Source organism: Panthera onca, chromosome E3 (genome assembly GCF_046562875.1).
Source record: "Panthera onca isolate mPanOnc1 chromosome E3, mPanOnc1 haplotype 2, whole genome shotgun sequence".
NCBI classification, from domain to species: domain Eukaryota; kingdom Metazoa; phylum Chordata; class Mammalia; order Carnivora; family Felidae; genus Panthera; species Panthera onca.
This window is the reverse complement of record NC_138354.1, coordinates 4,905,329-4,932,409: the sequence shown is the minus strand read 5'-3', so window position 1 is coordinate 4,932,409 and position 27,081 is coordinate 4,905,329. Positions and strand designations below refer to the sequence as shown.

At 46.7% G+C, this 27,081-nt stretch overlaps 1 protein-coding gene across 2 annotated transcripts; it reads left to right on the top strand.

The window, feature by feature from the left end:
* The first annotated feature begins 2,662 nt into the window (after window positions 1–2,662).
* RAC1 (Rac family small GTPase 1) lies at window positions 2,663–26,524 on the top strand. Of its 2 annotated transcripts, XM_060649567.3 has the most exons (7): window positions 2,663–2,936; window positions 12,925–12,996; window positions 15,918–16,035; window positions 22,216–22,272; window positions 23,680–23,742; window positions 24,497–24,656; window positions 24,908–26,524. In XM_060649567.3, the coding sequence occupies exons 1-7, from the start codon at window positions 2,902–2,904 to the stop codon at window positions 25,036–25,038; spliced, it is 636 nt and encodes a 211-aa protein (XP_060505550.1). In that variant the 5' UTR covers window positions 2,663–2,901; the 3' UTR covers window positions 25,039–26,524. The 2 variants fall into 2 exon arrangements, with proteins under 2 accessions (XP_060505550.1, XP_060505551.1); XM_060649568.3 differs by lacking the exon at window positions 22,216–22,272 and having other exon boundaries at window positions 2,672–2,936.
* Window positions 26,525–27,081: the final 557 nt, after the last annotated feature.

Below are 27,081 nucleotides of genomic sequence, written 5' to 3'. Positions count from 1 at the left end.
TCAGTTTTATTTATTTATTTATTTATTTAGAGAGAATAAGCAGAGGAGGGGCAGAGAGAGACAGGGACAGAGGATCCAAAGCAGCTCTGAGCCAACAGACAGAAGAGAGCCTGACGCAGGGCTTGATCTCATCAACTGTGAGATCATGATCTGAGCTGAAGTCAGACGCTTAACCGACTGAGCCACCCAGGCGCCCCTTAAACTTTTAAATAAACTCAGTTTTGAATCAGTGTATTTTCATATGTGAGTTGTACGCTGATTTTGTTATTGTATACACACAGTCAAACCTCTTGGACAGTGGACTCTCACTTTACCAATCTAGAGAAATCATGATCTGAATGTGGGCTGTGTTGCCTGTTGGCTCAGAAACACATGTATCAGAATCAAGTCCGTCCTCAAGGCAGCCTTTGATGACCTCTCTGGATTCCAGACCCCAACCAGCTCAAAGGCGTGGCTCCCTTGGAGTCACATGTGAGGATGGCTTCTAATGCCCAGGCCTTTGTTCTCACTATGGAAAATTCTTCTTATTCCATCAAGACCCACCAGAAATCCTACCCAGTGCCTCCTTTCCACTCTTATCTTTTTGATGAAAGCCCTTTTTATTAGTGTGAATACAGTTTTTGGTCCCTGATGTCAGCACTATGTTTATACTCCACTTAACAGGGAGAAGAGTGGGCCCGGTATCCTGGCAACTATGTTTCATTTACTATCAGTCCATTAGGCAAGTGCAGCCCTCCACTATTTGTTCAATTGAAGTAAATTATTGACCTGAGGCCCCACCCTTTTATTTGTTCCTGTATTTAGACTGCGTAGTTTACCTTGGTCATAGATTCCCTGGATATTTTTGGGGCACCTGGGTGGTTCAGTCAGCTGAGCGTCCAACTTCAGCTCAGGCCATGATCTTGCAGTCTGTGAGCTCCAGCCCTGTGTCAGGCTCTGTGCTGACAGCTCAGAGCCTGGAGTCTGCTTCGGATTCTGTGTCTCCCTCTCTCCCTGCCCCTCCCCTACTCACGCTCTGTCTCTCTGTCAAAAACAAACATTAAAAAAAAATTTTTTTTTAAAGATTCCCTGGATATTTTTACCAGCAAAGAGGACACTGTTGCTCTAGTACCCTTAAAATTTTGACTCCTCTTTAAGGGAGAGCTTTAGGAACAGCGAAAAGGAGATGTCCTTTGCCCCAGGACCATGTTTGTTTTGAAATAACTGCAAGACAAAGATGCTTTAAAAAAAAGAAAAGAAAAAACCCATGTAGAGAAGGTCTGATTTCAGAACACTGTTACTTCAACAGAGTGAATTCTAGAAGAAGAAGACCTCCAGGTAAAAATGTCATTGGAAATCAACTCCCCTGGAGGGTCTGTTCTCAAACAGAGCTGATGGGAGATGAACCAGTTACCACTTTGCAGGAGGGCAATGCAACAACAGGTATGGAAGTTTTTAAAACTCCATTTTGGGGCGTGTAGTCTAAAGAAATCAAACTGTGAAGATTCTGGCACAAACATGCCCAGCTCAGCACTGTTTCTCAAATAGGGACAATTCCACTGTCCAGTGATACGTGAATTGGTTAAGGGACATGTGCATAATGGGACTGAATAGCAACGGGCCATTGAAAATGTCCCAACGGTTCAGTGTTTCTACATTCTGTTTAAAACATGTTGTTACAGGGGCGCCTGGGTGGCTGGTCGGTTAAGCGGCCGACTTTGGCTCAGGTCATGATCTTGCAGTCCTTGGGTTTGAGCCCCGCGTCGGGCTCTGTGCTGACAGCTCAGAGCCTGGAGCCTGCTTCAGATTCTGTGTCTCCCTCTCTCTGACCCTCCCCCATTCATGCTCTGTCTCTCTCTGTCTCAAAAATAAATAAATAAATAAATAAATAAATAAACGTTAAAAAATTAAAAAAAAATAAATAAATAAAACATGTCGTTACAGGTGCGCCCGGCTCTCTCAGCTGGAGGAGCGTACAACTCTTGATCATGGAATTTTGAGTTCGAGCTCCACCTTAGGTGTAGATTACATACATGCATACATACATACGTACAACATGCTGTTGCATACATAAGTAACCAAGAGGGACTCCTGGCTGGCTCAGTTGGTAGAGCAGGCGACTCTTGATCTCAGGGTCATGAGTTCAAGCCCCACGGTGGACATGGAACCTGCAAAAGGAAGGAAGGAAGGGAGAACTGAAAGCAAATATCCCAAATATTGGCACCTTAATGGTCTGCCTACAGAACATTATCTCCAGAACTCGTACAAAGCATAGGGCATAGTAAACGCTCAGCATGCTGGAAACAAAATGCATACGTGAGCGAACAAATTTCAACATATTTTTGACCTAATGAACAGGAGTTTTCTTTGAAGAATGGTAGTGTGGTATTTCCTTCTTTAGAGTTTCAGGTTCCGAATTTTCCGGAGGAACCTCCTCCTCTCCTAAGTTAAGGCTATCACAGAAGAAGGCTACACTTAGGCCAATCATCAGGCGGCACGAAGATGGCGGCCGGCCGGCCCCGCGCCCCGCCCCCGAGCCGAGCGCGCTCGAATTGAGCCGAGCGCTCCCGAGCGTCTCCCGAGCATCCCCGAAGCCGGCAGGAAGCTCGGGAGGCGCGCGGGCAGGAGCGACCCCGCCCCGGAGCCTGGGAGCGGCGCGCCCGCGCGGCGGGGGGGGGGAGGGGAGACCGGATGTGAGTGGAGCGGCCATTTCCTGTTTCTCCGCAGTTTTCCCCAGCTTTGGGTGGTGGCCGCTGCTGGGCTCCGGCTTCCCGTTGGCGGAGGGCGAGGCGGCGTGGACAGCGGCCCCGGCACTCCGCGCCCCGCCGCCCGCAGCCGCGCGCCCGCCCGCCCGCCGCGCCCCGAGTGCGCCGCTTCTCGCCTCAGCGCCCGGCCGCCGCCGCGGCCCAGCGAGCGGCCCAGATGCAGGCCATCAAGTGTGTGGTGGTGGGAGACGGGTGAGTGCGCGGGCCGGGGCCGGGCGGGCTCGCCCGGGGTCGGAGCCGGCCTCTCTGCCGCGCGTGGCGTGGGTCGCGGGCCGCCACTCACTACCCCCGGGACCGGACGGCACGGGCCTGGTTCCGGCTCCCCCCCACCTTTTTTTTTTTTTTTTTTTTTTTTTTTGGTGGGGGAGGGGGTCGCCGACCCGCGGCCGGAGGGAAAAGTGAACTCCACCCTCCCGCCTTCTGTCGGGCCCGCCGTTCGCCGGGTGGGACCCCCCCAGCCGCGCCGCCACCCTCCCTCGTCCGCCTGGACACCGGTGGGCTTGGAGTTGCCTTTCTCAGAAAACGACCCTTTCTGGGCTTTTACATCAACCTCTCGAGCCCGGTTGAGAGCTTCCGTGTGTCCCGGCGGTCAGGTCGATAATACCGGACGAATGTTTGCCTGGGCGGGTTTGGTGGCCCTAAACTGATTTACCACGGGCTATCTTCCGCTTGCACTTGGCCACTTGTTAAGATTTTTTTTTTTTTTTTTTAGGTGATTATTTTTGCTCTTAACGTGGAGAAACTTCTGAGATTCTAGCTGCGAGGAGTCGGGTGTGATTAAGACTGTTCTTTTCTCTGAACGTGGTGTGGTCATAAAAAAAAAAAAAAAAAAAAAATTGGCTTTCGCTTCTTGCATTAGGTATGGGATGTAGCAGAACAGGCTCCCTGAGCGGAGCTGCCCTGTGACTCAAGGCATTTCTTTTCATCACTGTCTGTGGTGGTTACAGGCCCTAGAGGAAGACAAGACTTGGCTTATGCAGTTTTTTTTTTTTCCTCCCATAGAAACAAGAATCTCAGTGTAATCCGAGCAAAATTGTGTGTCTCAGCAGGGCTAGAGTAGTTGAGTGTTAACAAGGAAGCTCCAAGAATTACTACCAGTTTCATGAAATTCAGAAGGCAGTGGGTGCATTTTTCAAGTTTTGTAAAGTCTAAGGAAGCGTTCTGGCATCGCTCTATCTTTTGATTAATATTCCCCAAATAAGTCATTAGGACTGATGTGGCTTTTATGCCTCTCCAGTTGTGAATTGGCTTTGTTTAGATTGTTGCAAATTAGACATTCGAAATTGTTTCCACAGCTAATTCAGATGTGGGTACAGTTGAACTGATTTTTAAAAGATGCCCATCTGGGATTTGTCAGAGTCAACATGCGAAACATTAACACTTCATGGTTCTATGTATATAGCCAACAATTACACCTCCCACCTATTTGGGAATATGTATGGTACCTTTTTTTTTTTTTTTAAACCCTTCAGAAGAAAGTTTTATTTTCATCAGGGTGGGGGGGAATGTTCAGTTACTTAATAGGGAAGTCAGTAAACTGTTTAAGTGAAGTTTAAATTTAAACGTTTATCAAGTTGTCTTAACGCTTTAAGTGAATTTCTCTTAACAATTACAAATGTCGGGACGTCTGGGTGGCTCAGTTGGTTGAGCGTCCAACTTCAGCTCAGGTCATGATCTCGTGGTTCATGAGTTCAAGCCCCTCGTCAGGCTCTGTGCTGACAGCTCGGAGCCTGGATCTTGCTTCAGATTCTGTCCCTCTCTCTGCCCCTCCCCCTGCTCATGTTCTGTCTCTCAAAAATGAATAAACGTTAAAAAAAATACCAGAAAATATTAAAAATTAAAAATGTTCAATCAGTAATGCTTAGAATATGAAATAATGCTAGTTTTTAAAAACGCCAAATTGCTGATAATTCAATAACCCTAGTAATATCCTATGTAATATCCTTAATTGAAAATTTCTGGAACTAAAACATAAGCACAGCAGATATATTTAACGCCTACAGATTATGGACCTCTGCTGTTTGTATTGGCTTGTTTATCTAGTCGCATACTTGTTGAACGCCTACTGTGGGATCTGGATCCTTCCTTCAAGTCTCTACCCCGCTGCTTAGGGGGAAACCCTGGGCATATCAGTCATCCCCCACACGACAGGTGCCTCAAGTTGAATTCGTGAGGATTAAACCAGATCCTGGATACGAAGTGCCTCCCAGGTGTCTGCCCTGTGTGGAGTACGTGCTGTTTCTCTTACTCCGAGGCACTGAGGGACTCTGTGAGGGGAGTGGTAGGCATAAGACAGTTCTTGGCTTGGCTTAAAGTTTTCAGTTAGTTTTTTTCGTATTTGACATTGATGTAGACTGGGGGGCTAAGAATCCTGTTAGAAGTGGATTAAAAAAATGTAAGGTATTTATTTATTTTTAAAGATTTATTCATTTATTCAGGTAATCTCTACACCCAGTGTGGAGCTCGAACTCACGACCCCATGATCAAGAGTCGCATGCTCTGCCAACTGAGCCAGCCATGTGCTCCCTCTATTACTTTAAGGGACGGCATATAGCAAACGTTACTTCAGTGAAAAATTTAGACACATAATTTTCCATACCAAAAATATTTTCTGCTTTTACCCAAACAAAACATCAGCCTGATGATATGGTTGGAATGTTCTTTCAAAAGTTGTTAAAGCTGTAAATGTAGGTCTACATTTTGTGGGGCAGAGAACTCCATGGTGGGGAATCTGAGGCAATTAAGGGCAGTTTAAGCAGTAAAGGCAAATTGAAATTGCACAAATTGCAAGCTTCCTTATTTAAAAAAATATTCTTGGGAACTACAGTTAGAAGCTATGTCATAATCATATTATAACTAGGATCAATTAGCCTATATTCTTCTTATGGATTATTTTCTATATAGCAATTCAGTTGGCATTGAGTACAAAATGTGAGTTGAAATTTTGACACTTTTTATGCTATTAATCCTTCTCTTGGTCCTAATTCTGTTAGTCCTTCTTGAACACGGGGTCTGTCATTCTTATTTGATGGACATGTGACCCCAAGATTCTCTCAGTTTTACTTAGGTAAGACAGCATCTCACATTCAGATATTGCTAAGCCATTCAAAAAAAAAGTTTTTAATGTTTTTAAATTTTATTTTGAGAGAGAGAATCCCAATCAGGCTCTGCACTGTTAGCACAGAGGCTGATGTGGGGCTTGAACCCACGAACCATGAGATCATGACCTGAGTTAAATCAAGAGTTGGGAGGCTTAACTGACTGAGTCCCCCAGGTGTCTCTCCCTAAACCATTTTTTTAAATGTTTATTTTATTTATTTTGAGAGAGAAGGCATGAGTGAGCAGGGGAGGGACAGAGAGAGAGAGGGAGAGAGGATCCTAAGAGGCTCTACACTATCCAGAGCCTGACATGGGGCTCAAACTCATGAACCGAGAGATCACCACCTGAGCCAAAATCAAGATTTGGATGCCACCCAGGCACCCCTAAACCATTTTTAATAGCGTTGTTTTGGCTTTGGTTGACCAGGAGGCTGCGAGTGAATGAAGCCCCTCTTAGTTCACTCCAGATTGGGCTAGTAGTCTCTCCAGCCCAGTGTCTAATTTAGGCATTGCTGTCCAGGAATGTTTTTAGTTGAGCATAAAAAATACCTTCCATGATGATGTCATCTTTTTAGGAATGCACCAGTTCCTCTCTACTTGTTTCCATTGAACAATCACTGATGGTCCGATCCATGAATTTAAGTGCTTTGTGAATTGTCTGTGTGTTTTGCCTTCAGCATGGGGTTCCATATGTTTGTGTTTGACCTGTTGTAAAGGTGTTTGAATTCTGCACTGGCTTCTAAGTTTAGATTTGTTTAAAATAATTCTTTTTTTTAATATTTATTTATTTTTGAGAGAGTGTGAGCAGGGGAGGGGCAGAGAGGGAGGGCTACACAGAATCCAAAGCAGGTTCCAGGCTCTGAGCTGTCAGCACAGAGCTTGATGTGGGGCTAGAACTCATGATCTGTGAGATCATGACCTGAGCCACCCAGGCGCCCCTAAGTTTAGATTTGTTGTTTGACTCCGATCTTGGTGGTTAAAATTATACTATGCCTTTTTTTTTTTTTCTTAACTTTCAAATGATAATCCCAGTAAAAGTTTGGGGTTGGATTCATTAGAGGAGTATCAGGAATCAATTTTTAGAGAACTTAAAGCCACTTTTTATGATGTTCTTTCTTTTGCATTAATCATCTAATGTATTAGTGCCTCCTACTTTTTCACCTCTGTATCACCAGGTAGTTCTTGTAATTTTTAGTCTTCCTAAAAAGGAGATGTTTTATCAGGAATCCTGCTCCCGGGGCAATTACCGCATGTCATCAGAGGAATATTTTTCCTTCCACATCTAAATATGAAAAACTTCAGAGATACAGGAAAGTTGAAAGAATTGTGTAGTGAACACCTGCCACTTAGATTTTGTAATCAATATTTTGCTATACTGATATTGACCTATCTTCCCATTATCAGGGCATATTTTAAGAGGATTTGATTTTGAAGAAGAATGAGGCTGATATGCAGTTAGATAAAAAGTCTTTTTTGAACTTTTTTGTATCTTCCGCAGATCCAGATAATAACTATTCTAGGGTTAGGTTTGGTGTTTCTAGAAGGGGGAGGGGTTCCTCTGTAGCTTAAAGGCTACTTCAGAATTGGACTCTCTTAGGGGTAGCATCTTCAGCATTGAGGGTTCTAGAAGCTACACAGTTTTTGAATTTTTTGAAGCCTCCAATGGTGATAATGGCTGGTTTTCCTAAGTTGGTTGTGATGTCCCTGTTAGTGACAATATCAAAATTTCACATTAGGTTTTGTGTTTTTGTGCGCTAAACTACTCTATTCATGTATTTCCTGAATTTAGTCTTTGCATGGTTATGCATTTACTCAAGGCCTACAATTGGAGCGTTTCCAAACCCCATTTCACAGGGTAAATTGAGGACTTTCATTCAGGGTCTTTCATTGATGCAACAAATATGAATATATATTTAATACTTTCACATTCCACTATGTTCTGTTAATATATCGTTAAGAACTAGGTACCTTTTTAAATTTTTATTGTTTTTTAAAGTTTATTAGAAAGTGTGTGCAAGTGGTGGGAGTTGCGGGAAGGGTTGGGGGGGAGACCATCCCAACCATCAGGCCCCATGCTGTGGGCGCAGAGCCTGATGCGGGGCTTGCACTCCTGAGCATGAGATCATGACCTGAGCTGAATTCCGCCGCTTAACTGAGCCACCCAGGTGCCCCAGGATCTAGGTACTTTTAGACAGTAATACAGGCTCCTTATTTTCTCATTGAAGAAATCTGGTCTTTGAGTCCTAAGATCAGTGTATCTTTTTTTTTTTTTTTTTTAAACGTTTATTGATTTTTGAGAGAGTGCGAGTGGGGGAGGAGCAGGGAGAGAGGGATATAGGATCCGAAGCGGGGCTCTGCACTGACAGCAGCAAGCCTGATGTGGGAGAACTCATGAACCATGAAATCATGAGCTGAGTCAAACTCAGAGACACTCAGCCTATTGAGCCACCCAATAGGTAGGCGGCCCTACCCTCCAAATTTTAAACGTTTCCTTGAAGTTCTCCTAATGGGAAAATGAAGAACATAATAGGAACATGAGTTACTGGCTTTAATCTTTGTAATTTCTACTAGAGCAGGAGAGGCACAGATAGGCTTAAAAAAATGTTACTCACATGAACTTTCTTTCAGTAGATTCATGTTCATTTTCTACAGTTGTGGCAGCTTTCAAGGATTAAAAAGAGGTTGAACTCAGTGGTAGCATATATAAAAGTGGAAATTCCAAACCAGATAGTAACTTTCAGAGGTTCTTGGCCGCGTCAGTCAAGGTTGTGACCAAATGCAGCTTCCATTCGTCGTGTGGGAGCTGTGTTGACTTTGGCCTCTAGAGTTTATTTGTGGAGTGTTTTTAAAAGGAGTGGACAGATAACACTAATGGGAGGTAAATCACCATTATTTTTTTCTTTTTATCTGTTTTTTTAAAACTAAGTAAATATGTAAATCAGCGTTTGGACATGTACTTAATTAAGTCGGAATTTTATAATTTAATAATTTCTTACAGATTAGTTTATAGCTGTAATGGTTGGTAATAAAATTTCAGCCTATCAGGGTATGCCAATACCTTGAATTCCTTTGCAGTTAAACCTTTCAAAAGATGATGCCTCGGCTAAAGGTGAAGTTTCAGGAAAAGAGATCTTAGAGCTTTTTTTTTTTTTTTTTTTTATTATTATTATTATTATCATTATTAAAAACTGGTTGAGTTTTGGGGCGCCCGGTGGCACCATCCGTTAGGCGTCCACCTCTTTTTAAAAAAAAATTTTTTTTTAACGTTTATTTATTTTTGAGACAGAGAGAGACAGAGCATGAACAGGGGAGGGTCAGAGAGGGAGACACAGAATCCAAAACAGGCTCCAGGCTCTGAGCTGTCAGCACAGAGCCTGACGTGGGGCTCGAATTCACGGACCGTGAGATCATGACCTGAGCCGAAGTTGGACGCTTAACCGACTGAGCCACCCAGGCGCCCCAAGATCTTAGAGCTTTTGAAACAGAGTGGGTCATATTTATAGTAATGGCTTTGTTCCTATACACATGGAAGAGATTTGAAACAGTACTGTTAAAGGAAGTACTACCATGACGTTTTATCATAACCGTTAAAATCTTTATAGCCTCTTATCCTTGATATTAAGAGGCAGTAACTATTACATTTTTACACATTTGTAATTTTGAAAAGAGGCTCAGCAATGATGGCCTTAGACTCCATTCTCTTCCTCAGCTACCACATCCAGCCCATGGCTGGGCCATCTTGTTCTGCCGCACGCCTAGGAAGCTCTAGAAATGGCCCACTTCTTTTTACCCTGAATCTCCCTCGTTGGTTCAAACCACTCTCGTTTTTCTGTCTCCAGTCCCAGCTTCCTTCCTCAGTCCTCCTTTCCACACTGCAGTTGGAGGCTGCTTCTGAAAATGCAAATTTAATGGTTTCTTGGCAACTAAAAACTTTCTGGGACTTCCCGAGTAGGATCAAGTCCCATGTCCTTAACAAGAAGAGATGACAGCCTCCTCAGAGTTTCCTTTGCTGCTTCCCCCTTAGTTCTTGGTTCTTCAGTTGTGCTGGGCTTCTGGGCCTCCCCATCAATGCTGCTGTTTTTGCCTAGAATGTTCCTCCTGTCATGTCCCCATTCCTCCTAGGTTTCAGCGTACATTGCGACCTCTATCAGCTCCAAGACTAGGTTAGATCCCTTTGCTGTACATTTCCAGAGCATCTTAAAAATTCTTTGTTTTAATGTTTATGTTTGAGAGAGAGAGACAGAGTACGAGCAGGGGAGGGGCAGAGAAAGAGGGCGACACAGAATCCAAAGCAAGCTCCAGGCTCTGAGCTGTTAGCACAAAACCCGACGTGAGGCTTGAGCTCACGAGCTGTGAGATCATGATCTGAGCTGAAGTCGGATGCTGAACCAACTGAGCCACCCAGGCCCCCCCCCCCCCCCCGCCTGTCCCCCCTCACCTTTTTTAAAGTAGGCTTCACACCCAGTGTGGAACCAAATGCAAGGCTTGAACTCCTGACACCGAGATCAAGACCTGAGCTGAAATTAAGTCTGTTGCTTAACCCACTGAGCCACCCAGATGCCCAAAAAGATACCTTTTTTTTTTTTTTTTTAAAGTAGGCTCTACACCCAACGTGGGGCTCAAACTCAGGACCCTGAGATCAAGAGCTAGAGGCTTTAGGGACTGAGCCAGCCAGGCACCCCCCAGACCATCTTTAGTAACACTTGTCACACCTATAATTTTATGTAATGACTGCACTCTTCATTTTTTCTTCCAGTTTTTTAAAAATGTTTACTTATTTTTGAGAGAGACAGAGCGTGGGGGTGGGGGAGCAAAGAAAGAGGGAGACATAGAATCTGAAGCAGGCTCCAGTCTCAGAGCCGTCAACACAGAGCCTGACACAGGGGTTGAACTCACAAACCGTGAGATCATGACCTGAGCTGAAGTTGGATGCTTAACCGACTGAGCCACCCAGACGCCCCTATTTCTTTTTTTTTAAGTTTTATTTATTTATTTTGAGAGAGAGTGTGAGTGGGGCAGAGAGAGGGAGAGGGAGAATCCCAATCAGGCTCTGTGCTGTCAATGTAGGGCTTGGTCCCTCGAACCGTGAGATCTTGACCTGAGCCAAGATCAATAGTCTCATGCTTAACAGACCGAGCCACCCAGGTGCCCCATGCACTCTTCATTTTTTTACTTTAATAACTGCACAAATGGGGCACCTGGGTGGCTCAGTCTGTTGGGCATCTGACCTCGACTCAGGTCATGATCTTGCATCCGTGAGTTCTAGCCCTGTGTCAGGCTCTGTGCTGTCAGCTCAGATCCTGGGGAGCCTGCTTCAGTTTCTGAGTCTCCCTCTCTCTCTGTCCCTCCTCCGCTCACACTCTGTCTCACTCTCTCTCAAAAAATGAACAAACAAACATTAAAAAAAAATAACTGCACAAATTCCATGAAGTTTTGTTCCTTGGAATATCTTCAGTACCTGGTATACTTCCTTGCATAGCACATACTTTGTTGGTATAGATTGAAATAGAATTCATGCTTTCAGTAGTTTTGTGATGGAGTTGGTAGTTTTGCATCCATTTTATAGTTGAAAAAACTGAGGCATAAGGGAGTTGAAACTTACAAAAAAGTCCAGCCTAGTAAGTGATACAGAGGTGGTCCCGGGTCTCAAATCTAGGCTAATGACTATGCATCTCCACCTCCTGCTTATATAGGTTTGACATTGTAAGCTTTTCACAAAATGTATGGTCAATGAGTCATTTTTGTTGAGAAAGCCTTTAGGAGTTGGGAGCTACTTCCTGATGATGTAATGTAATGTTTGAGTCTGTGAGGTCTTCAGGGTGGGGGAGTTCTAATTTTTAAGCCCTTAATAATGTTATGAGTAAAACAAGTATTGGCAAACCGGATGGGCCTGTAATCTGTCTTTGCAGAGAGGTTTTTGCCTTAAGCTAAGAGTGCTAAGAAAATAGAAAAGCACTTAACTTCTTTATAGTGAATCCTAATTCATAGTAGTTGCGATTGGACAACAAATTCTTACAGCTCAGAGCTTCATTGTGTGAGGAGAGCATTTATATCGCTTCTCAGCCTTCTGGCTAAGATCAAGGGTAGTAAGGAGAGCATTTAGTGAAAACTTAGGCCGGGGACCCAGGCTCTCAGAAGCCCCTGAAGTCACCCTGAGAATGTCACATTTGGAACTCATTTTTTGGCTAAGGGCACAGTGATCTTAATTTGTAGGTGATACATTCTCATGAAAATTTCAAGTGGTTGGAAGACTCCAAGCCACCAGTCTGACCTCTGCCCCGTGGTACACTGTATCCCCCACTAGTGGTGCGGGAGGGCCTTCTGTCTCTGGAGAATTTCTACACGATTCTTTTTTACTTTCTCCTCTTTGCAGCTTTGCGAAGTTTATGCCAGCGTCCCTGAGCCGTTAGTTAATATGTCTGGAATATATTGTGTTAGCCGCTCTAAAGGCTTATGGTGATGTGTGAGGATGGGGGTTGCGGAGTGGCAAATGAATACAGATGAGTTAAAGTGAGTTCTGTATGGCTCTTTGTGGCTCACAGTTCTGTGTGCGGTGGTTAGTGACTAAGCACTCTGTTAAGAGAACAGTCCTTACTGGTGCCAGAGGGAAGGCTTTAAAAGGTGGTGGGTTTGAGCTACCACTCTGAGGCTGCAAAACGTATTACTTAGCAGCCAAGTGGAAGTTGCAGAGGAAGGCTGTGTTTGCATATTAGGATGCATCAAAGTGATTTGAGGATAGAACTGAAGATGCTCAGATGAGAGACTCCTACACATAGTCGCAGAAGAGACTTTCCATTTTAAACTATCGTTCCTCTTCAACCTGTGCTTAATTAACAGCTGGTTCTGTGAATGCTAATTCCTAAGCAGAGCAGGAAGAAGGCTCCTTTTTGAGAAATTCGAGTTTGTTTACTTTAAATTTCAGGATAGAAAATGTGTAGGCTTCAGTAGAAGGTTACAGAAACTGTTTAATGCTAAGTACTTGGTGTATACTTCTTGATTTTTTCCTGTAAGTTTAACAGAATAATGACAGAATTACATGCATGTTGACTAAGCAACTTATGTCGTTTTTCTCTTTCCTTAGAGCCGTAGGTAAAACGTGCCTACTGATCAGTTACACAACCAATGCGTTTCCTGGAGAATATATCCCCACTGTGTAAGTATCTGGAGTTAAATAAGCAATTTACTTGTGATGTGTTTTAATTCTTTTGACCTTTGTTTTGCTGTAAAGGCATTCTTAATTCTTACGTGAACAGATCTGATTAGTTTTCCACTTAAACGTGAACATTGACCAAAGTCTGATTAATAAGAGAATCGGGCTTTTAAAAAATACTTAATCTGATGTAAAGTTTCTGCGTTGTGATGAAACACACAGCTTTCCTAATTGTTTTTTAGACATTCAGGAAACAAAGTTAACAAACCGAAGTGTGAAGACTGGATACAGTAAGAGTTTCATATAAATTTGGCACTTGAGCATCTGTGTGTGAAGGAGCAAGGAGCCAGAACATGAAATAGTCTGTTCTATTGTGATTGGCCTTTTCTGGCAAGTGATCCCAGTGGTTCCATGTCACTGTTGAGTTATCAGGCTGTGGAACGGAAACAGGGTGGTGCTGGGGGCGGTTACCGGAGGACGGAATTGGCCACCGAGCTGTTTATTCCCTTTCCGCAGCAGAATTGGGTGGAGATGGAAGTGTTTTTCCGATGATAGGATTACTAGGGAGCCCCGTGTAGCACGTCACCCTGCTCTGTCCTCACAGCTGCCATCCTAGTAGAGGAAGCACCTCAAGTCCCACCCATGCTGACCTTGTCGAGCACAGCATGTGCGCTGCAGTGTTGCCCAAAGTTTTGCAGAAGTGGGCTCATACTGTCCGTGTTGTTCTGGTTTTATGGTGGGGACTTTCCTTTTCTACACATGTAGGTAGAACTAAATCATGATCACTGTAGGTGACTTTGAACTACTGTAGCTGATACAGTACACCGGTCATGGGTTTGTTTGGGGTTTTTTTGCCGTGTTGAACATCATTGCACGCGTCTTTGTGCACACGTGATAGATGATGACAAGTGGAGGTGTGCCAAATCCAGAGGGAATGGATATTTCGATTTCTGATAGGTTAACTACCCGTGTGCTGCCCAAAGGCTGTACTTGGACCAGCTGGGACTGAAGCCGGCTCCTCTGGTTGGACTGTGGGTGACAGGAGTTGAAAAAGTTACTTTCTCATTTGCATTTCTGATCCCCGGTGGGGTTGAAATCCCTCAAATGTTCACCGGCCATTTGTAGTCTTGTGTGGATGGACTGTTGAAATCCTTTGCTTATTTTTTTTTTTGAGATTTTTTTCTTACTGATGGAACTTCTGTGTACAAGAAATATCAATTCCTCTGTCTCTCCTTTGTCCTCTGTCTTTTTGAACTTCATTATGAGGTCTTCTGCCGTAAAGAAGTTTGACTTTTTTTTGTTTTAAAATTTTTTTTTAGTACTTATTTTCGAGAACAAGCATGAGCAGGGGGAGGGGCAGAGAGAGCGGGAGGGACAGAGGATCCGAAGCAGGCTCCGCACTGGTAGCACAGAGCCCGATGCAGGACTTGAACCCGTGAACTGTGAGATCATGACCTGAACCAAAGTCGGACGCTCAACGGACTAAGCCCACCCAGGCGCCCTAAGAAGTTTGATGTGTTTATGTAAATATGCCACTCTACCTGCATGGAGTTTTATGTCCTGCTTAGGAAGACCATTCCTACTTCAGTGATGCAAAAGTATGTTTTCTAGATTTTTGTGGCTAACGCTTTATTTATTTATTTATTTTTTTAAATTTTTTTTTTTCAACGTTTTTTTTATTTATTTTTGGGACAGAGAGAGACAGAGCATGAACGGGGGAGGGGCAGAGAGAGAGGGAGACACAGAATCGGAAACAGGCTCCAGGCTCCGAGCCGTCAGCACAGAGCCTGACGCGGGGCTCGAACTCACGGACCGCGAGATCGTGACCTGGCTGAAGTCGGACGCTTAACCGACTGCGCCACCCAGGCGCCCCGTGGCTAACGCTTTAATCTTTAATTCATTTAGAATTTATTTTTTGGTACAGTAGGCGGGCACGTGATTCTTTTTCCCAGATAAAAAAAAGTCATGATCTTGTTCATTTGAATAACCTGTCCTTTTCTCACAGAAGCGGAATTAGGATACCCCAGACCTTGTCTTCATGGGAGCTAGTGTGGTCGTTACGTTTGTTAAGCCACATCGGAGCCTTACTCAGACTTCGGCTTTGCCGTCGCAGTTTAGGAAGTCCCTGAGTTTCAGTGTCGAGAGTGTGTGAAGGTGGCTTCCGAAATTGTATCTTACAGGCTGCTGTATTGGGTCCTGTTTGGTACTTGCCCTGGTTTGAATGGCAGTGCCAGGTTTTCTTTTTAATGAAGTACTTGGTGGTACTTGTGGTTTGCTTTGGTTTTGTGGAAGTCCACCTTACTTTCTGCCTGTCAGCCAGGCTTTCCTGGGCCTCTGCTTATCGTTAAGTAATCACTGGGGTGACTTGGTATGCATGTAACCCAGTACACTCACTCTGAAACGGTCCACGACAGCCTCTCACATCAGGTTCATTTCGTGTTCCCTTCGCGCTTGGGTCGCAGGCCTGGCTGGATGACCACGACCTAATTGTTGCCCTGACTCAGTGCGGTGGCCGTGCCGCGCCACCTTGCTGAAGATGAGCCACATGTGGATGTGAAAAATCTCAGCAAGTGGGATTTGAAAGAGAGGGACTGATTTTATTCTCTGTTTCTCTGGGGCAGAAGAATCTTAATGTCCTGTTGAAGAGGCAGAGGTTCCTGTTGCTGCCACTGCTTTGTTTCGGGTACATTGAGGAGCTTGTCCTTTGTTTCTTGGGCGAGTTTCTCCAGGTGTTGGTTTGTTTCCCTTACACTCGTCCCAGTTTCCCTCCAGCATTAGCTCCGCCTGCTGGCCCGGCAGCCCCCAGACCGCACCTGGCCTTGGTGCATCTCCTCTGGGGCCCTCCCTGGGACAGTCACTCGAGTCCCTGATCTGTGCCCAATGCTCCATGGCTAAAGACTAACCGTTTTTACTCCATTCTGCAGCTTTGACAACTACTCTGCCAATGTTATGGTGGATGGAAAACCGGTGAATCTGGGCTTATGGGATACAGCTGGACAAGAAGATTATGACAGATTACGTCCCTTATCCTATCCGCAAACAGTAAGGATCGTGACTGATTTTTAATGTGTCCTTTAGAATATATGATTTCTGAATATGAAATTGCACATCACCTGTGGGTTTGCTTGCACAGTTGGCCCGTGAACAACACATTTGAACTCCACATGTCTGCTTAGATAAGGCCTGTTGGTACATTTCAGTGAGTATGTTTCTTCCTCCAGATCTGAGGGAAATTTTTTCCCTGGCTTACTTTAGTGTAAGAGCGCAGTACCTAATGCACTTAACATACGACTGTTGATGTTACTGGTAAGGCTTCCAGTCAGTAGCAGGCCATTAAATTTGGGGGAACTTTTGATTGCATGGGGGGGGGTCAGCACCCCTCACGCTACCCCCCCCCCCCCCCCCCATGTTGTTCAGGGGTCTGCTGTATCGCCATCTTTGGGGCATCCTGAGTAGCAGCAAGCTCATGTTAGTTCAGTAGCGTGTGTCCCCTACATGGGAACCCAGAGTTGGCTTGTTCTCATTTCTCTGGTCTTACCTGGTATAGAATATGGTGCTGTGCAGTTTACATGCTTCCATTGTTGCAATTTGTTTATTTATGTATGTATTTATTAGAATTTTTTTAATGTTTATTTTTTGAGAGCTAGAGTGTGAGCAGGGGAGGGGCAGAGAGAGAGGGAGACACAGAATCCCAAGCAGGCTCCAGGCTCTGAGCTGTCAGCAACAGAGCCTGATGCGGGGCTTGAACTCGTGAACCATGAGATCATGACCTGAGCCAAAGTCAGACTCTTAACCGACTGAGCCACCCAGGTGCCCCCCCCCCCCCCTTTTTAAATATTTATTTTGAGAGTGAGAGTGTGTACAGGGGAGGGGCAGAGAGAATTCCAAGCAGGGTCTGCTCCCTCAGAGCAGAGCCCAGCGAGGGGCTCGACCTCCTGAACTGGGAGATCATGACCTGAGCCAAAATCAAGAGTCGGATGCTTAACTGACTGAACCACCCAGGTGCCCTGTTAGGATTAAGGTTTTTGAAAATCAAGTTAGTGACTTGTCTTTTGGGTTTAATATTATTTTTCTTTCTTTTTATTTTTTTAATTTTATTTGGACTCCATGCTCATGAATCTGAGATCGAGAGCCATACGTTCCACCGACTGACCCAGCCAGATGCTCTTTAATATTATTTTTCTATGTTACTCATGCTCCTTTTTCTATGGCTTTATTATTATTTGTTTTAATGTTTATTTTTGCGAGCGTGGGTGGGGGGTGGCAGATGCAAGGGCAGAGAGAGAAGGGAGACCAAGGATTTGAAGCAGGTTCTGTGCTGACAGAGCCACATGCAGGGCTCGAACTCACGAACCATGAGATCATGGTCTGAGCCGAAGTCAGACGCTTAACCGTCTGAGCCACCTTTGGCTTTAGCACTTACATCTTCTCAGTGTAGAGTCAGGTTTCGGTTTTGTAGAATTATGTCCACAGTGTCCAGTCAGAAAAACTTCTAGATTGTTTTGCTTCCATTTCAGACGATTAAATGATCCGTGTACCAAAAGCTAATGAGAGTTGGTGGAAATATGCTTAGAGGCCACTTTTCTTTAAATTAGGAATTGTCTTATTTGCATCGTGTGCTTCTCTCATTACACATTTGTTCTTCGTCTTGAAAGTATTTGAAAATAACTCTGGAGACTCAAGTGGCTAACCAGCCAAAGGAATACGCACTAGCACAGACTCCTTAGGTTTCCACCCTGCGCCCTTGCTTCCCAGCTCTGTGACCCTGGCAGATTTCCCCAGGGCTCTCGTCGTCACCTGTCTCGTCATAGGATGAGACGAGCAGTACGTATAAAGCTACCGGAAGGGTCCGGGTACGTCACAGACACTCCAGTGTTGCTGTGGTGAAGACGCACATCTGGAGAGCTCTTCACATCCCAGCTGGCTGGGCCCGAATGACTAGAAGCTGCTGTGCGTGCTCTCAGCAAGCCCGGATGACCAGAGGGCTCAGGGTCAAGGAGACACCCTGGAGAAGGCAGGTGTCAACCCTTGGATGGACCGTCTTGGGGGCGTAGTGTGGGTGAACATAACCGTAGTTCTAGTCTTCCCAAATCTTGTGTTTTTAAATTTAACTTCCTGTTTTTAGTAATGATAGTTTTTTATACTTTTGAGTACAGTTTTAGAATGCAACAGTCATTGTCTTCTGTATTTATTTTCTCCTGGAGGAATTGCCAAATCCAGTTGCTTTGAGCTGTAGATTTTTGCTGATTGTCCTTCAGTTGAATTGTAACCAGAACTATAAAATGGGAGGTTTGAATGAGTGCTCAGTTAACCTCCAGCTAAAAATTAACTGATTAAGGTTTGAAAATCAGTTCATAATCACCAGATGGTTTGAGTTCTTCAACATGTTTAGGAAACTCCTCTGTCCCCAATGGGTGCTTGATAATTCCAGATTTTAAATGGATTTGCTAACCTATTGACAGAGTAGGAGTCTTTAACCCACTGGATCCATCTGGAAGGGTGGGGTGTCACTTCTGAGAAGTGAGAGCCACCTCCTGTGACTCACGGGTCCGGGCAGGGTGTGGCCTTTCTCTCTGAGGGAGTGGCTCACAGTAAGTCAAAGGTGACTTGGCAAGGCCCCTGCTCTGTATGCCAGAACACACGCAGGTAAAGTGACAGATTGAATCAAGCCGCAGGGTGTTGTCCTTCTGGGGCAGGACTTAAACTTTCTGTGTCCCTTCTGTGTAAGGTGCTCTTTTCCTGCCAGACACTTGAACAGCTAAGGGGGTGAGGCACGACTCTAGCCCTCAGATGGCTCACACGTGCTATGTGACACATCACGCGCCAGCAGACGGGTGTCCTGGGCACTTCGAGCAGAGAGGAGAGCGGCTGTGTAGCAGTTAAAGATGCGCCCGCTGGCCTCCTGCGGATGAGGACGTTTCATTGGCTCCCGGGGGGGCGGCCCCAAATGCGGAGATTGGTGCCTAGAAGGTCTCCTTCCTTTGGGCCACACTGTCCCCGCAGGGGGAGCAGGCCCGGTGGCTGCCGGCTGGCACCTTGGCAGCGGGGGTGCCTCTGGACTTTGTACTGACTGGAACGTGGTCTCTGGTTGTTGGCTCTACAAGACCTGTTTATGTGGCTTGTCCGTGACCGTGCTCAGACCTCCCCTGAAGGGCCGGTAGACGATTTTGTATCCACATGTCACCCTTAGGGCTTGGTGACTCCCCAAAATAGATGTCATGTTTCCTGTGGGCATTTAATGCTGCTGTCCTCTGTTGGGCAGCTTGGGTGGCGAAGTTAGGTCTGTTGAGGGCATTCGTTTCTGCGTTCTCCAGAAGATGGCAAGCAGGTAGTCCTGTTCAGTAGAGATTGCCCTTGAAAGTTTCATTTTCCTAAATTAAGTAATCCTTAGGGCTTTCCTGTCCTTTAATAAGTCTTAATCTTTATATTCTCTTTTTAAAAACGTGCCGTAATAGGGGCTCATGATGGTTTGGTGGGATAAATGTTGGGCTCTTGATCTCAGCTCAGGCCTTGATCTCATGGTTGGGAGTTTGAGCCCTGCATTTGAAGTAGGCCCGACGTGGAGCCCGCTCTCCTGCACGTTCTGTGTGTGTGTCTTGAGTTGACTTGTCACCGTGGCAGCATGACCCGTGTAGTGCTCGGGCCCAGCGTCGTGCGTCGTGTCCAGTCAGCTGCATTTGCCTTTTTGTCCAGGACGTGGTGTGAGTGGGAACCTGTGTGCCTCGCTGGGGTGACGAGGCCTGAGCTCCGTGTGGGTCCGGAGAGGCCTGCGCTGCCCGAGGTGCCGGGCCTCTTGTGTCCGGGCCTGCGGGGACCTGCGGGGTGTGTGCGCTCAGCTCGGGAGTGCCGGGTGGTGGCGCGGAGGCAAGGAGAATGGCTGTGTTTGGCTTGGCCGTTTGGATTTTCACCTGGCTTTTTCTGCTTTGTTCAGGTGGCCACCTCTACCTGTGTCCTCCGGCCACAGGTCACTAGGAACACACCTGTGGCTTGAACAAAGTCGGGTTTGTTCCTGTGCCCCAAACGAGACCTGCACCTCGGGGACTGCGGGGTGTGTGATTTGGGTGAGGGCTTGCTCTGGATTGGGTGCTGGCAGGAAGCAGGGTAGTCCTGGGGCCAAATCTGTGACTGGTGCAGACACCGTCACACAGTCTCGTTGGCTGCGAGACGGGGGCGTTCGGGGTTTCTGTAGTTTGCACGGTGACCTTGTGTTTGTGGTTAGACAAGATTGTTAAGTGGTCTTCTATTCGTTTCTTTACTTTTGGTCTCGTGTCAGCATGGTTGCGTGGTCTGACGTGGGCGCTCTGGGAGATGGTCACATTCGGTGGGAACCCGCCGTAGCCTGGCTCCTGGGGTTCGGGGCTGTCCTGCTCTTTCTCCTGAGCAGCTTCCCGTGGATGCCACACACACAGCATCTTTGTCCTGTTTGCGCCCTGGTCCTTTGCCTGGTTCCTAGAATGTCTGTAGGAAGAACTATTCCAGGCCTGGAAGTAAAAGCCGGGCGGAAGGCCTTAAGAAGAGAAGGAAATGAGAGGGAGAGACAGAGCGCGCACGTGCACGAGCAGCGCTAGGGTGCTTGGAGTTGGGAGATCCCAGCCACCCCCGAGTCCCCTCCCGTTCTGCCAGGAACCTCTCTGTGGTGCCCTCCGCATGCCTGGTGGAGGCGGTGGACCTGGCCAGTGAGGGAGCGGTGTTTGCGACCCGGAGCAGTCGCTGAAGGCCTGGCGGGAGCCTGTATGGTCGGGAGTCGGCTGCCGGTGTGAGAACAGCGTCCGGGCCGGAGGGAAGGGGAGCCCGTGGCCTGGGGAGGCCCGGGCAGAATAAAGAGGCTCCAGGACACACTGGGAGGAAGGCTGGGCCAGTCCTGCTGCAGGCGGCCCTGCCATGGAGCTCCGGCCTCCGGGGACCCCCGTGGACATTGAGACACCTGCCAAGGTCGAGCAGCAGGAGTCTGTGCGGGTGTCTGGTTGGGAGGCCAAGGCTGCAATGAATCCCTCCTGGAAGAGCGAAGTGTCAGAAGGACTAGACGTTTTATGATTTCCATGTTATTGTTTTAGAAGAATTACCACGTTATTCTTTATACCTTTTTAAAGCCTTATTTAGGCTGGGGGAAGAAGAAGAAGGGAACGGGCAGATGGTGGAATGTTAATGTAGGATGGAAAAGCATGTTTCTTGATCAAAAAATATGTTTTAAAAATTGAAAAAGGTAGAACAGATGTGGTTGGAGGATATTTTGGAGCTGCGTTTTTGTGGCCAATCCCCAGGGGTCCCTGTGTCACCATAAAGAGTCGGGAGCACAAATCTTCAAAAGTAGCCCATAGATGAAAGTGGCAACTTTAATATTCTCAGAATCGTGGGTCAGAGAAGCTGGAGAGAGAGGAAATTAAAATAATTCTCTTGTTCGTCTGTTAAAAGACGTGTGGGGTTCTGTGTTGCTTGAAGAGCAAGTCTTTCTTTCGATTTTTGTTGCAACAGGGGCGAATTGAAAGCCCTGTGGTGGCCGCTGGAGATGCCGTCCCCTCTGGGTGGCCGTCCCGTCCAGAGCTGCTGGGGGGTGGGGAGGGGCGGCGCAGTTCAAGGTCTCAGTGCATTGACACGATCACTCAGGTCCTCTAGCTCCCTGAATTCGATCCGCACTTGCGGAATTTGGGGGGAGAGTGAGCGCCAGCCTTGTCACCGTCACAGCGCAGACCCAGCAGTGCTTCTTGGGGCCTTTTCCTCCCAGAGGCCCGGTCCTACGGACAGGTGTGCCTCCCGTTGGTGGCTGCTGCCACTGGGCCCGTGTCTCAGAACATGGACAGAGATCTTTGACCCGTGTGTCTCTTGCTAATGGACGCACGGACACGCCTTTGCTAAGGAGGAACGCACGCTTTCTGCACGTTTCCTGAGTGGACAGAGCCCGTGCGCTTCCTCGGGCGGGCGGGCATTTGTGTCATCAGGCACGGTGGCGCTGCTGCCGGAACAGGAACCTTCTGTGTGCTCCTGTGGGTAGCGCCCCCCCCCCCCCCCGCCAGAGTGTGCCTGACCTCTGTCTTCATCATGGCCTTCACAGGTGTGATGGAGTTTCAGTGGGGTTTGGCGTCACAGATGCTAGACAGTCCTCTGCTTTTGGATCCTTTGGGAGGGTTGAGACAGAATTCTGATGAAGAAGAAATAATGGATTGTGTTGACTTTTACTTTCCTCAGTTTTTACTAAACTCAAACACAGTTCTCATGCATTACTAGGTTGGAGAAACGTATGGTAAGGATATAACCTCCAGGGGCAAAGACAAGCCGATTGCCGTATGTAAAACTTTCAGTCGACTTCAGTTTCAAGCTTTATCTGTTCTCTTGTTTCACTTAGTTCCCCAGGATTTCCTCTCGAGCCCCACGTTCCTTGAGTGCTTTGTACTCACTTCACTCGAGGTTGGGTTTTGCTTGATGAAATGTGCTTTCAGTGGAGCGAGACAGTTTACCTACTAGCTCGAATTAAAGCGGTTTGTGAACTGCTTGCTTCCCTCCTCCCGCGTGGAAGGAGGGACCTTCGTGAGGGGCCTCCCAGGCCGTCGAGGCTCCACGTGACGCCCACCCACCGTGGAGCGGGACTGAGCATGGCTGCGGGCGCCTCCTCCTCCGCTTTGGTGTCCCCTGGTGTCTCTGGTGTCCGGGGCGCGGCTCTGCGGCTGAGCTAACCTCCCCCTGCTTCCAAATGATGTAACCCGGTGCCGACCTGCCGCGGTGATTCTCCGACGAGCCTGTGCATGCGCTAGCGTTTGTTAAATGTCATTTATAAAAAGCTGTTGTGTGGGATGTTTCTTTCCCTTTCCAGGTACAAGGGATCAGCCGGATGATTGAAAGTGCTAGCTTGGGAATTGTGTTAGCTTGGGAGATACATTTCACAAAGTAGCAGAATTGCCTTTCTCTAGGAAAGGGATTTATAAACCTAGCATTTTAGAAACTCTTAGGCATTTTTAACACAGCTAAATATTTAAGTTTGACTCTTGACACAATAGAGTGGGGCAGAGGTTTTACGTTTAGTCGGAAATGCTTCCAGGTATTTATTCTGCACGGACTTTTCCTCTGAATCTTTATTTCGGCTACGACTGCCCAGCGTCGAGTCCTCCAGAGCTCTGCTCGGGGCTGAGAACCGACAGCCGGACCCCACTCTGTGCCGGGGACCCCGGTGGCAGTTCTTAAAGCAGTTTAATTGCAACCCAGCGGTCAACTGAAAGTGTACTTAATGTGCACCCAGGGAGCTTAATGAAAAGCATACCGTTTGTACATGTTTTTTAAAATCGACTCTGCTTTTGAAAAACAGACCACGTTTTACAGAAATGAGTGGCACCTTGACCCTGGTTTGGTCCCTGTATATAAATAAGAGCATTAAAGTTGCCAGTGGGAGTTGGGAGTGTGAAGGAAGAAGCCTCCTGGGGGTCTGATTGGAGGCCTCTTCAGCCTCTAGGAAACGCTAGCACATTCTAGTAAATCCTCTCCCCACTTCTCATAAGTAGCTGGCTGCTTCATGTGCTGGTTCTGGTCTGGGAGCTTCTGACAGAACTGAAGGGTTGTAACCAGGGAGTGAGCTTTAGACACGGACTGCTGGTGCATAACACGCACTTCGTCTCGTGAATCGTCCCCACAGCGTTTACGAAGCAAAGCGCGCTCGTCACCGTGAGATCATTTCTAAATGCCTCTCTTTCCTCTTTATAGGATGTATTCTTAATTTGCTTTTCTCTTGTGAGTCCTGCGTCATTTGAAAATGTTCGAGCAAAGGTAAGCGGGGATGTTTTAGACCAATGTTTTGTTACATAGTGTCATCTTTGGGAGGTAAAACTACCATTTAGTGATAGAAATTTTAATGATTTTGTAATTCTACTTTAGGTAGATCAATTTTTGAAATCATTGACTTTATTATGTAGAATTCTAAAGTTCAAGGTCTGATTCAGAAACGCTGCGTCCCTTGTTAAAATCACACTTTCGAGTCCGTCTGATGGAGTCATCTGCTAAAACAGCGGCCATGACTTTCCACTCCTGCGTCTTTCACACACTTCCAGTGAAAAGTGCCATGCGCGGGATGTTCTGTTGTGATCAGGGATGTGTCCAGTGAGAGTAGTGGTGGCAGGGCTGAGACCTCAGTCCACATAATTCATGCTCACTGTTGAATATATGTAGGTAGGATTCTCAGAGTTCATGTAAGAGCTTGACCCATTTTACCAAAAGATAGTTTTTTGGGGAAGGAAGACTTTCCCTTCCTACCCCCCCCCCCCCCCTCCCGACAAGTAGAGCCTGTTCTGTTGGGTCTTTAGTCTTGGAATCCTGGTTTGCTGATCAAACACCCACAGGTAGGCAGGCCTGTGGTTCTTGAAAGTATTGGGGGGGGGGGGCGGTGGGGTGGTTCCTGCCAAGAGCACCGAGGGACTAAGGTGGGGTGGTGGGGTCAGTTGGGCACCCAGATGGGTATCGTTTAGGCAAAGAAAGTTCATGAGGGAGGGGAACGTGTCATGACTTTGTTCTCTCTTGCATCTAGTGGTACCCTGAAGTGCGACACCACTGTCCCAACACCCCCATCATCTTAGTGGGAACTAAACTTGACCTCAGGGACGACAAAGACACGATTGAGAAACTGAAGGAGAAAAAGCTGACTCCCATCACCTACCCGCAGGGTTTGGCCATGGCAAAGGAGATCGGTAGGAAATCCTTGCATTTTCACGTCTGCTTTCTTTGCACGGGATTTATTTTCTTCACAGACTGGACTCCAGTCTGGGGAAGTAGAGCGTGTTTTCCGACTCAGGGTCGTGATGACGCTCACCAGGTGGGTGCAGGGTCGGGGCTGCTCTGCTGGGCCACACGTGCCGGCAGGTGGCGGGGCCCGGGGAGCTGCTTCTTCGTCCTTGTTCGGGTGAGAAGAGCGGGGCTGAAAGAGGCTGTCTCCCGGCAGGTGCTGTAAAATACCTGGAGTGCTCGGCGCTCACGCAGCGAGGCCTCAAGACAGTGTTTGATGAAGCTATTCGAGCGGTTCTCTGCCCCCCTCCCGTCAAGAAGAGGAAGAGAAAATGCCTGCTGTTGTAAATGTCTGGGCCCCTCTCCTGCCCTGCCCCCCTCAGAACCTTTGTACGCTTTGCTCAAAAATGGTGGAGCCTTCGCACTCAATGCCAAGTTTTTGTTACAGATTAGTTTTTCCATAAAACCATTTTGAACCAATCAGTAATTTTTAGGTTTTGTTTGTTTAAAGTGTAAGACTTCAAACTTTCACATTATATTAAAATTTAGCCCTAAAATGGCAAGCTTTTTTAAAGCCTTATTTTTCAGAAGCCCCTATTCTTGCTCAGATTAAGAGTTGCCAAAATACCTTGTGAACTAAATTGCATTGTTGTGCTGAGAACACTAAGCACTAAACCGTTTAAGACCTTTGTCTTCAGAAGAGACCGCAGCCAGCCTCTCAAGTTCGGACGCACAGACCCCTGCTGGCTGGTCTCTGCCGGGAGAGCCCCCAGCCTCCTTCCGGAGACTGGCCGCCTGGCGCAGCCCGGCCGCCCCCAGCACCGAGCTGTGTGTCCTCCTGGAACGAGCGTAATGACTCGGCTCTCTGATCAATCTTTTTGATTTTGTAGTGAGATTTTTTTTTTTTTAAAGTAGTGTATTCGCTTTTGCTGAGATTTGGAACCGCCCTCTGGCTCCCGCCCCTGTGATGAAAGGGTCCGCTGTGGCCGTGGGCACCTGGGGCGGGTGTGCGGGCCACGGGACGCGATCAGAGGACGAAGACAGTATTCTGACAAAACACTACACTGTGCACGTCATTACTAAACTGAAAGTGTCACGGGTAAAATCTTAAAAGGTTAATTTCTGTCAGATGCAGTAAATGATGAAAGGTCGGTATCATCACTAAGTGTTTTAAGCTTTTTTTCTTAGACTCCATCCCTCCTGAGATCGGGCATTTAATTCATCTTTGAACTGGTCGTTCCCATAGTTGCTGACTTAGTGCTTTTCTTATAGAACCCCTTCTTAATGAGCAATATGCCTCCTTGTATTATAAAATCTTTCTGATAATGCATTAGACCTTTTTTTTTGTAGATTAGTGAAAGTGCATTCCTGTTCTCTTGTTACTTTATTCAGAGCTAATAAGCGCTTTCCTTAGTTTTCTAGTAACTAGGTGTAAAAATCATGTGTTGCAGCTTTACAGTTTTTGAAATATTTTAGATATTCCTAAACTATGAACTTTCGTAACATCACTGTCTTGCCAGATCACCAGTACTGTACCTTGACTAATGCTGACCCTCCTCCTCGCCGCCTTCCCCCGGACACACGCTTCCTGTCGCTCTGCCTAATCAACCACGTTCCTTTGGGTCTGTGAGGTTCTGTAAGCCCGTGCTCGTGCTAACCAAGTTCTGTACAACTTACCCGCTGGCAAGAATACAAGGTTGGACCTTTCAACCACTAGAACAAAGTTTTTTAAATTGACCGTTGCAGACTTGTGGAGTGTTTTTACATTGATCTTTTGCTAATGCAATTAGCAGTTATGTTTTGCATGTGTGACTTAATAAATCCTTGAATCATATGACTGTAATACTTGAATTCTTGAGAGCTCGAACAGCCTCCTGGGGTGTGTGTTCGTTTGCCTCACCTGAAAATCCTAGGCGCTTGGAAACACATTTCCAGTGCAGGTTTTCATGCTGGGGGACGGGGAGGGGACCCTCGAGGGGAGAAGCTGAAGAGTCAGCAGGGACCGGTGGGGAGTCAGGCTGGGTTTGGGACCTTCGGATGCGGGTGGGACGTCCACACGGGTGCCTGAGCAACTGGGGCCAGAGCTCTGGGCTGAAGCTGGCAGCTGTTGGGAGCCCGAAAAGGGGGGGGAAGGAGGCCGATTATGACTTTAAGCCTGAAACTGTACTTCAATGAACAGGTCATGTCAGAATCCATCTTCTAAATCCTTTATATCATTCTGAAGATTGCTTTATTTTTGAGTATTTTTTAAAGATGTTTTTAAAAGGCAGTTTCAAGACCATGTAGTTCTGACAGTTTGCTACAAAAACCGCTGTCTCCCATCACACCCTCCCCCAAGGCAACCAGTTTGATTTCTTTTAACCTTTGTTAGTTATTTATCTCCACATGGCT